The 11,821-nt window shown below is 39.7% G+C and overlaps 1 protein-coding gene across 1 annotated transcript; it reads left to right on the top strand.

Annotated features, from left to right (window-relative positions):
* The first annotated feature begins 940 nt into the window (after window positions 1–940).
* cckar (cholecystokinin A receptor) lies at window positions 941–11,383 on the top strand. The gene is made up of 5 exons (XM_074661889.1): window positions 941–1,291; window positions 1,835–2,086; window positions 5,072–5,333; window positions 5,721–5,848; window positions 7,903–11,383. The coding sequence occupies exons 1-5, from the start codon at window positions 1,162–1,164 to the stop codon at window positions 8,499–8,501; spliced, it is 1,371 nt and encodes a 456-aa protein (XP_074517990.1). The 5' UTR covers window positions 941–1,161; the 3' UTR covers window positions 8,502–11,383.
* The last annotated feature ends 438 nt before the right edge of the window (window positions 11,384–11,821 follow it).

Raw genomic sequence — 11,821 nt, 5'->3', positions numbered from 1 at the left:
CATCTGCATGTTCTATATTCATCATGCCAGTAATACACTTTGATGTTGCTCTGAAAGTAAAAATGCACCATAATGTCAGTAATCCACCCCGGAGGTCATACTGTATCTTTTAGTCATTGTTGCACCGTACTGTTAAGTTTTGCCTCAAAATATTGTTCATGCATTTGAAAGTCCATGTTGCACCTTAAAGTCAATGATGCACTGTAGTGTTTGTAATGCAACTTGATGCAAAAACCTTAAGGTCAATTATTTATTTTAACGTCTACTATGCACCTTAAAGCCAGTTATGCACCATTATCTCAGTTACGCCCCTTGATTTTGAGAACATGCTTCAACATTTTTGAAGATTTTAATGTCAGTCAAGCCCCATTTTGCACCCTATAGTCACTCTTGCACCTTATAGTCTGTTTTGCACCCTGTAGTATTGCACCTCATAATCAGCACTGCACCACATAGTCAGTTTATTGGATCTTGGCCATACTTGCACCTTGTAGTCTGTGTTGCTGCTTGTAGTCAAAATTACACCTTGATTTTGCTTATGCATCTTTAAATTTCTGATGCATTTAATCAAGATGTGCACATTATAGTCAATATTGCACCATCAGATCACTAATGCACCAAATTTTCAATAATGCACCTCCATGTGTTTCTTTTATGTTGGATATGCACCATTCTAAAGGTGCACAAAATGTGATGCATGTCAACCATGTTTTTTAAAGTCAGTATTGCTCCTCAACCCCAGATATTTTCCCTTTTTTCTACGGTTTTGCACCGTAATTTCATTTCTCCACCTGATGTTAGTTTTGTGCAGTTAGTGTTTTGAGGGTCATTTGTCCATCCCCTGTTACAGATTGCTCTCACTCGCAAAGGGAGGGGGGTATTTATGCTGACACGCACGGGCTTAGGCGGGGAGAGCAAATACGCGCCCCGTTCTCATGCTGTCTGCAGAGACGCTGAGCACTTCAAGAGCGCACCACTTCGCACCCGGAGCGCACAAGGACTTGAGGAAAATTATTTCTTTCTCACAAATCTGCCAAGAAAAAAGATCACATTTCTTTCTTTCATCCTTTCTTTGGATTATATTCCCACTTCACCCCCAAGATTATGACGAGTTCTCCTCATTTGCCTGATTTAACCTGAGGCTGTAGCAGAGAAAGCGAAATGGAGACGTTCACACCGTCTGATATCTTCAACTCAACTGACCTGAACAGGATTTTATGTAGATTCGGGATCAAGAACCTGTCGGAGTGTGAACAGGAGCAGGAGCAGGAGCCGCTCCCTGAACGAAAAGGTACTTTGATTCCATTTATGTCACATTTTTATCCTGATTTTATAAACAACAACAAAAAATCCTTTCTAATAGCCGATCACACTCAGAAGTGGATAATATGCATGCTCCAACTTCAACAGCTTCTCTTCAGTTTCTCCTAAAAGTGCGGCTGCTCTGGGCATTCTTCGTGCGTCAGTGCGCATTACGCACATAGCCCATGTCCCCCAGAGAGCTAACGCAGTGTGTCATGTTCGAGGTGACACATATGTTGTCACTGCACTATCTGACAGCCAATGTCAAGCAAAAAGGCGATGGTGTTATGCAATTTTGACCACGGCATTGACATTTGCATGGCACAAATTTGCGCATTTTTGATGCTGATATCCAAAAAAGAGGAAAAAATGGATGAAGTTTTTATTTCACTGAAAAAATGTATTTTTTCTCTGAGAAAACTTTGTTCAATAAATATTTTTGCTTAAGGAGTCTAAATTTACGCACCAATGAGTCAAAAAGGTCGCATTCACTGCCTTTGTCTCCACCTGTCCCCGTTCAAACTCCTCTCAGATATCGACCAGACGGTGAGGATCGTTCTCTACAGCTTCATCTTCCTCCTCAGCGTCCTGGGAAACAGCCTCATCATCGCAGTCCTTGTGAGGAACAGGCGCATGAGGACGGTCACCAACTTGTTCCTGCTGTCTCTGTCCGTCAGCGACCTGATGGTGGCCCTGGTCTGCATCCCCTTCACCTTGATCCCCAACCTCATGAAGAACTTCATCTTCGGCACCGTCATCTGCAAGCTGGTCATGTATTTAATGGGTGAGGCAGATTGTAACAGAGGGCTCCTGTTTGGGGAAGTCTTTAAAATGAGACACAGGGTGATTTTTTTTTCACCCAGTTAAAAGAAATGATCAATAATTAATTTTTCTTTGCTGGTAATATTCTTAGAAGGAGAGATCTGAAGTCATCTGAGGTCTTTATTTGTGCAAGATTCATTCTCCTGCATGTTCAGATGCTCCTCTGTTTTAATGAGCATGGGCTAAAAATAAACTCCGCCGGTTTCAGGGAAACATGTGTTGTCAGAAATGGTAGTTGTACCTGAGGCTGAATTCGAAGCAACAGTTCACTTTTTCCTGCTTCTTGATTTTCTTTGTTTGTGCAGCTCAAGCTGTTTTGTCCTGCAGAGGGTGCATCCACTCAGCCGTACTCAGAATTATAACTATTGAGGTTAAGAGGTATTCAAGTGTTAAGTGTTGTTTGATTTGGCTTTATGTGCATTATCTGACATATTGCATGCACCTATCATAAGAAACAAGGTGCCTCTTTTAACATTCTGCAGTGTCAGCTCAGTTTCACACACTTTTGGATCTAAGTTTGGTCTCCACCAGCTCAAAAACGGCGCTTCCTTTTTTATGTTAAAGCTACATTTTTCTGCGTTAACTTCCTGCTTCAGGATCTTTGAGACATTTTCTGAGCTTTTAATATTTTAAGAAGGCCTTCCTCTTGCCGGTGTTTATTTCTCGAGAGCATCTGGCGCTCGCTGTCTGTTGAAGAAATAATTTGGCCCTTAGACAAACGTAGTTAATGACCCGTGCTTTAAATTAACTAAAGAAAGTAGACCACAGATCCAAAGAAGTTACTTTCAGCCTGTTAAACACAACTCAAATATAACATTTAAGGCTTAAGCCCTTTGCACACCAGAGCCGTACTTTTCGTGCAAATATTTCGCATGTTGTTTATTTTTTTTTCAATGCTTTCACAGTTTCGCTTGCAAAGAGTACACATCCAACCAATCAAAACACTGGTTGTTGACAAGCCACATATCAAAACATTCAACATTGATTGTGTTTGTGTCCTAGCACCCGGTTCTTTATAGCAAAAGACAAAAAAACAACAAGGGCAACAATTACAAAGACATCGTTTGGAGAATAGCTGGGGAGGTTGAATATGAGGCCTCCAAATTTTTCACAATTCCAGGCTGTTTATTTGCGTCGCCGTTGGCATGCAAAGGCCTTAAGAGTTGTGTCTGAAAAGTGACGTATCCAGACACTGCCAAGGATTTCAAAGTTGCTAATCTGTTAGTATGTAAAAGTTAACTTTTAATGTTGGCACAATATAAACTCAGAAAGTTAAATTGCTGTGCTTTTAAATTTTCTGTTTTGACTCATGTTCCATCAGTTAAGATAGATGAGGCAGGGTTTACCACTTTAATACCCCAGCCAGCCACCAGGGGGTACGATGGCTGGTAGGCGTAGATGATTTGGAAAGCAACAACACAAATCCAAAAGAAACAACACAAGGAAGCACAGCCACAACAGAAGTAAAGAGGTCAGTTATCTTAAAACAGAAAAGTTGTGAAAGGAAGTAAATGATAGTTTTCTTTCTGTTGTGGCTTTTGCATTCGTGTTTTGTGCTTTTGCAAATCATCTGACACTTACTGGCCACCGAAGGGGTACTCTAAAGGTAGTTTCAGCTTTGAAATAATATAATTCAAGACATTGGTTGTTTTCCAAACCGCCTACTACACTAGCAGTGCTTACTATTTTGGCTGAAATTTAGTACGTAGTAGTCAGTATGCGAAAACTTGCAAAAACTGCAGTACGCCAAAAATCCCCGGATGTCCTACTGATCCAGGAAAATTACCTGGCATACTGCTTCCCACAATGCACAGTGCTAAAGCTGTTTGTCAATGTGGATGGTAAGTTCTGGTGAATTACCGCCATCTACTGGAATGAGTCCGCATTACAACTACAATACAACAACACTAACGTTAGACAATCTGTGACAATCCAATTCGTTTGCCCATATAAACCAATAATTAGCTTTTTAAAAAATACGTGGATTAGCTGTACAGATAAAAATTTCATCCCTTCCCGATTTTTTAAAAATAAACGATATATAACTTTTGGTGTAAGATTAGAAATCAAATATGATGATTCTGTTGCGATATGATTAACGACATAACTAAAATGTCATACCCATAGATTGTGTCATTCATTTTTAATAAAGGTGAAAAAAAAAGAATCATCTGTAGCTCCGCCTTCCGAAACTTAAAACTAGAGTAGTATACAACAAAACAGACCCAACAGAACCGTCATACTACATACTCCACTCACACTTGGTATGTAGTAGGTGGTTTGGAAAACAGCCCTTGACTATTAGTTTGTAAGAAAATAAAAAAAAATTCTCTTATATAGTATCAGTCAACTAATTTGAGGTAAGCTTGATGCTGACAACAAAATTTATCTGATTTGGTGAAAGCTCCAATAGGTTTAAGGGAACGACTGTTGAGATTTGTAACAATGCATGTTCATATTAATGATTGCCCTTGACAACTTTTTCATTTTGATACAATTAAATCATTGAAAGCAAATCTGATTTTCATTGTCTTCCACACTTCCTGTTTGTGAAGCTGTGCTGTAAGATCAGGTAATTAACTCATTTGTCCTCCTGTGTATCCGTTAGTGTGTCGCTCCTCTCAGACTCTACGATGTGATTATTTGTGTTTCTATTCTTAGTTTGTCTCATCACTGTTTCTGTGTTAAAGCTGATTTGGTAACAGGGAGCTCAGGAGGTGTCTGTCACTACTTGGTGGTTAAATTTGATGTGACAAAGTGTCCATGTGACTGCATCACAGGCGGTGAAGTCAGCGTGATGACACGTTACCTTTACTTCTTCATAGATGGACACATCTCTAATGTAACTCTGTTAAATATGATGTTTAAACTTCCTGTTCATCAGAGGTTTGAAGGCCCTGAGTAGTTTTTCTGTCACATTTTAACTTGGATTTTTTCACCTGTGCAGGCGTCTCAGTCAGCGTGTCCACATTCAACCTGGTCGCCATCTCCCTGGAGCGTTACAGCGCCATTTGCAACCCACTGATCTCCAGAACGTGGCAGACCAAGTCCCACGCCGCCAAAGTCATCACCGCCACCTGGGTGGCTTCTTTCATCCTGATGCTGCCGTACCCCATCTCAAGCACCCTCATCCCCTTCACCCGCCCCAACAAAAGCCCCGGCCACATGTGCCGCCTGATCTGGTCCAATGGTGTCATCCAGCAGTCCTGGTGAGCTGAAAATAGGTGCAACAGGAAGTGTTATAGACCTGTGATTTCCCAGTGGGGTGTCGTCAAACTCAGAAGCCTCTTTATTGATGTTCTGTGTCTGGTCCTGATGCTGGGAAACAGTCAATTGGGGTAAATCTGTAGCGTGAGGTACTTAAACCTTCAAAATAAAAGCCCACAATTTCAAACCTTTTTAACATTTAAACCCAAATGTTATTTCACTCTTGGCTGTACATATATTTCTGTCACTATTTACTGAAAGCAGGAAATGTCTTCTGATATCAATCCCAAATCAAGGGCAGATGTTTCTAATTTTAGCACAGCAGCTTGGCTCTGGGGTGGATTTTAATTAGATGCATCAGCTTACGTTCCCAAATTCGCCCCTTGCAGGTATATTTCCCTGTTGCTGCTGCTCTTCCTAATCCCAGGGATCGTCATGACGATAGCCTATGGACTCATCTCCCTGGAGCTGTACCGAGGCATCAAGTTTGAGTTATCAAACAGGAAATCCAGCAGAGGTATAAGATGTGTTTCTCTTTCTAAAGGCAGGGCTCTGGTTATTTGTGGTAAAAAAAAAAAAAAAGATGAAATGAAAACAGTTTAAAACAGTCGGTCATTGTGGACTGAAGCAAATATAACCCAGACAGGAGCTTTTCTTTGAGACTATTTTCAGCTGCAGATTGACAAACATTTGATGCTCAAATGATCTCACAGCAGCCAGTTTGTGGATCCTTCTCAAAATATATCAAAGTGGCTAAATTTGTGACAGTTTGAAGGAATACAAATGTCACTGATTGCATTGACTTAGCTTTTTGATGTACTGATTTAGCTTTAAGTTTAGACAAAAAAAGGGAATTCTCAGAACAGACAAAAAGTCTTGTACACTGAGATGGAAAACAAGACGGACCAAACCAACACAGTAAAATAAAATAAAAAACAGCAAAACAGACACTGTATAATATGGTACTATATGATATAATGTGATGCAGCACTTTAAGTTATGTTATCTTGAGTAATGTTATCCTAAGTTATGTTACTTTTTATGTTACCTTACATTACACTTCGTCATGTTATAATTCATCATGTTTCGCTACATCATGTTATGCTAGGTCATGTTACACTATGTCATGTTTTGCAACATCATGTTATGCTAGGTCATGTTACACTACGTTATGTAATGCTACGTCATGTTACGCTACGTCATGTTACGCTACGTCATGTTACGCTACGTCATGTTACGTTACGTCATGTTAGGCTATGTCATGTTACGCTACATCATGTTATGCTAGGTCATGTTACACTACATTATGTAATGCTACGTCATGTTACGCTACGTCATGTTACGTTACGTCATGTTACGCTATGTCATGTTACGCTACGTCATGTTACGCTATGTCATGTTACGCTATGTCATGTTACGCTATGTCATGTTACGCTACATCATGTTATGCTAGGTCATGTTACACTACATTATGTAATGCTACGTCATGTTACGCTACGTCATGTTACGCTACGTCATGTTACGCTACGTCATGTTACGCTACGTCATGTTACGCTATGTCATGTTACGCTATGTTATGTTACGCTACGTCATGTTACGCTACGTCATGTTACGCTATGTCATGTTACGCTACATCATGTTATGCTAGGTCATGTTACACTACGTTATGTAATGCTACGTCATGTTACGCTACGTCATGTTACGCTACGTCATGTTACACTACGTCATGTTACGTTACGTCATGTTACGCTAGTTAGTTGTTATTTTTGTGTAACATGACATTATGCCACCAGATATTATGTTACCTGAAGTCACGTTACATGGCATTATATTACATTGCCTTGTGTTATTATTTTACTCTTCATGTAACGTTACGTTACATTACATGACGTTACATTACATGACGTTACATTACATGACGTAAGCTTAAGTCAAGCTATGTTACTTTTTTGTTACTGTACGTGACGTTATGTAATGCTACGTTACATCATATCAATTTACATTGCCTTACGTCAAGTTGCATAAGTTACCTTGTTTTGTTATGTTACAATATGTAACATTATGTGGTGATTTGATACAGTTTGACATTTTATTATATTGGCACATAGCCTACTGTCCCCTTTAAGTCAAGTTTAACCATGTTAAGTTAAATCATGTTACATTATATCACCTTAAAATGTTGTATGATATGAGGTTTTACAATTCCCTACCAGATAAGACAATATCGTATGGCACAGTGCAATAGGATATGATACAACACAGTATGCTATCCTATAATGTATGAGTTGATCCAGTATATATAAAAGAAATTAAAAAGTTTTGATGATACATGATATACCATATAATACAATTTGTTACATTTCAGTCCAATACTAAATGGTACAGTGTGATGCTATATGGTAAAATACTCTATCAGGTGTTGTGGTATGATACCATTTGGTGGAGTAACGTAGATACAGTATAAATCAATATGAACCACTGTATTTTCCTCATGATATAAGGTTGTGAATTGCCTTTCTTTCTTTTCAGTGCTCTTTTCCTCATCTCCTTGTGTCCTCTCTCCTTTAACAGAAAGACAATCCTGCACTGGCAGCATCAAAACCGGGGACAGCGATGGCTGTTATCTGCAGCAGACTAAGAAAAAAAACAACACAGGCAACATCCCCAGCTCCAGCAGCCAGCCCATGCTGGGCCGAGTGTGTGGCAACAGCTCCACGGCAAACCTAATGGCCAAGAAGCGCGTGATCCGCATGCTCCTGGTCATCGTCTTCCTCTTCTTCATCTGCTGGATGCCTGTCTTTGTGGTCAACGCGTGGCAGGCATTCGACCGGCACTCTGCCCACCGATTAACAGGCGCACCCATCTCCTTCATCCACCTGCTCTCCTACACCTCGGCCTGTGTCAACCCCATCATCTACTGCTTCATGAACAAGCGTTTCCGCCAAGGCATGCTGGCTACTTTCACCTGCTGCAGCTGTTTGAGGAGGTGCGGCGGAGGAAGCGGAGGTTTGGAGAGGTCAACTGGAACTGGAACAGTCAGAGGGGACGGGGGCAGGTTTAAAGCAGGGGGGGAGACCAATGAGCAGAATGGGCATACGCCACCAAGTGGAGCCAGCACACGCTTCACCTACACCGGGATCCGAGCTTCGGCCTCGGGTGGACTCACTTAAACAGGATCAGTAGAAGTGTTTGTACGCTTGCTAGCTTAAAGCTTATATGACTCTTTAGAGAGCAGCTATGTTATTTACAGGACGACACACTTTGGTGTCCCAAAGCGCTTGCAGAGTCCAGGTCCTACAAGAGGGAACAGGGTCAGTAATCACACTTTTTACAACTAGGTGTTGTGCTGCGTCCCATTTGAACTCAGAACTGGGAAGTTGGGAGTTGGAATGACGTCATCTCTACGAGTTGGGCGTTCCAGTTGCCAAGTTGGAAAAACTTGCCATAACAGTATTTCTATATCTAAACTTAGACTACTGTTCCCACTTGAAACTCTGAAATTCCGACTTCCGAATACAAATGGAACGCAAAATTTAAGAAGCTTTAAGTTGTGTTGAACAAAGCATCTCTTATTGTCTCTTATTTCAACAGGAAGTAACAAGAAGATTAAAAATAAATAAATAAATAAATTAAACTTTCCTACCTGTTGTCAAAAGTATTGCCAGCTTTTACCTGCTTAATATTTGAGGCTAGCGACAGATAAAAAAAAAAAAAAGCTATCAAATTTCCCCTGTGCAAAGAGGTTTTCAAATGACGTCCTCGTATCATTTTTGGACGTCTTTTCTACGTCAAATTCAAACTTATTTTGTAACAAGAACAATTTCACATAGCAGATGCTTTTGAACCAGCAACCCACAAATTTCAAAGCCAAGCCCCTGTAGACTGAGCTAAAGCCCCTGCTGGTAATACTGTGGTACTGTGGATCTCACAGATTGATGTTCAGAAGACACTGGAAAATAGAGCCTGCGTCTTCAGGGGACCAACATTAGACGTTCAAAATGAGCTGTTTGCAGAAATGCGTCGTCTGAAGTGACAGTCTGCACCAAAATAAGATGTCTAAAAATAACAGTGAAAGGACGTCCTCTGAACGTCTCTGTGTGGTGAGCTCGATCACTCAATTCTACTTAGACATTTACTTGACATCTAAAAGCAGTTTTCCAGCCAACGTTTAAATGATGAACTGCATAATGACGCCAAAGTGGGGTCATGGTTGGACGTCCAAATAGCAAACTAATAGGCTGACCTCAGCCCTGTTTCCACCAAGCAGTTCAGTTCAGTTCATCTGAGTATGACAAGCATTTTGTGGCATTTCCACAGACTAAGCCCGGGACAGATCCCCAAAAAACCCAACCCCGAACTGCCCCACTTTTTGGGACCCTTCCATTGGGGTGCCAAAATAAACAAATCCAACACCGCAGATTGTTATTTCTCTTGGTGGCCCTCAGTCTTCTCTGAAACAAAGCTTGATTATGCTTTGTATCAAAGAGCCACATGGAAATCACAAAGAAGACGAATTGCTTGATGTCTCCCATTGTTTCTCTTTGTTTATTGCCTGCGTTTTTTCATCTCTGTTGAATTTATCACTTGGGTAAACTGTGTTACGCTGCTATGGCGTCACACTATTATGTAATTGAGGAAGCGCAAACAGGATCAGTCGTAACCGATCCAACCTGTACCAAATCGTACTAATCTAAACTGGACTGCTGGGTGGAAATGGGGCTTATGTTAGTTGGTGTAATTCTAAAACTAAAGTAAATGATGAGGTTGGAGAGTTATTCCCTGTTCGCTTCAAAACTGATCCTGTTCTCTCTTGTTTTTCAGGATCAGCTAATCAGAACAGAGAGTTAGAATAATGGATATGTTTCAAATATATGTTGATGATGACAGTTTACTCCAATGTGTGTGCTTGTATCAACTTTTGATGATGTTTCCTTGTTTTGCTAAGCTAGCCATGAGTTTTCACTTTTGTCTTTTTGATAAGAACTAGGTAATAAGATCAATACCACTTTCATGCATTCGTGTTAAGTATAAAACAAGAGCGTGAAGTTACTTAGCAGTTAGAAGTGGTAGCAGAGTGAAACAGCTAGCTTATAGCATCTATGAACTCTGGTTCTTTTTTTGTATCAAGACTTGTTTGTGTGTGTGCTTTGTGCTGCATATGCTAGGCTAAGCTAACTGCCAACTTTGGCAATTAAGCTGAGAGAGGCAGCAAATTAGCTTAGTTAGCACCTTTTTCCTGTTCAATTCAGATGGATTACAAAGAATAATGTGTTTTCTTCTGGGGGGAAAGTAACACAACTTTTGCTGTCTGGATTTTCTGGGAAACACTTGTTAAAGATAAACAATGACATGTTTTTAGTTCAACATTTAATCACGCATGTGTCCAGTCTTCAGCATTGATATCCTGTCACAGCAGCTTCAAAACACTCTCCAAGTGTACAAACAGAACCACTCCTGTCCTTGACCCACTGTGTGTGTGTCCCTGTGTGTGTGTGTGTGGTTGTCCCTGGGTAAAGAGAAAGGCCTTATCACTCTGAGACTTTTCCCACCTGTATCCTCTGGCTTCAAAGAGAAAATTCCCGGCACCACTCACCTGATTTCCACTAAATCAAGAAGCTAAATATAGAAACATTCATGTAGCAACTTCTTGTTTAAAAATTGTTGTATGAATTTGTACTTTTGTTTTAACGTTTTTATATTTTCAGTGCATGAAAATGTGCCTATTCTGTTCAAAGGTCTCTTAAAAACACAACTGAATGTAATCGCAGTGATTTTTACATCTGAATGTCGTTCTATGAGTATTATTCAGAGCTTTTCCTCTAAAAGTGGAACTGAAAGGACAGAGGGCGGAAAGGCTCAGGCAAGTGATGGAAGACGGGTTGGGAGACAGACAGCAATTAAGTTGGACAGGAATAGCAAGTAAACGCCACTGGATGGCGCTCCACTGTTTCTAGAGGGAAGAAGAGAAATCAATCAGTAAAACATCACAATAAGCAGAAATAATGCACAGATTCAGGTTTGACAGAGTATCAGGCCACTTCTGAGATTTCAAGAACAAAGCCATAATAAAGTTTAACTTGAAACATTTGTAAGTGGATATTTTTTTTCCTCTGGTGACTTACATCTTTTAAATCTACTACTTCATTTTCTTACAAATATTTAGAAATTAATAATTTTTTAAATGACTTTTTTTCCTTTAAAAAAATTTGACTTTATTTTCTCAAGTTATTGCAACTTTTTGTCCATTTAATTTCACTTTATCTCATTCATTTTAAGGATTTTTTAAAAATAATTAAATACTAATTAAATTAATTAATTAAAAAATTTATTTAAAAAAGACTATTCCTTTAAGTTTGTGGGAGAATTGTCACTTCTTATGTTCTCTTTGTAAAATTACAATTTTATTTACTTACATTTGTCCTTGAGTAAAATAACTGCTTTAAAAAGTATTTCCCTTACATTTATAAATTAAAACTCTTGCACCATTTTT

The sequence above is a fragment of the Halichoeres trimaculatus genome, unplaced genomic scaffold, assembly GCF_033239565.1.
Source record: "Halichoeres trimaculatus isolate MK-OKI-2021-1 unplaced genomic scaffold, fHalTri1.1 fHalTri1_scaffold_22, whole genome shotgun sequence".
NCBI lineage: Eukaryota > Metazoa > Chordata > Actinopteri > Labriformes > Labridae > Halichoeres > Halichoeres trimaculatus.
The sequence above is the reverse complement of the archived record's forward strand: the minus strand, read 5'-3'. Positions and strand labels throughout refer to the sequence as shown.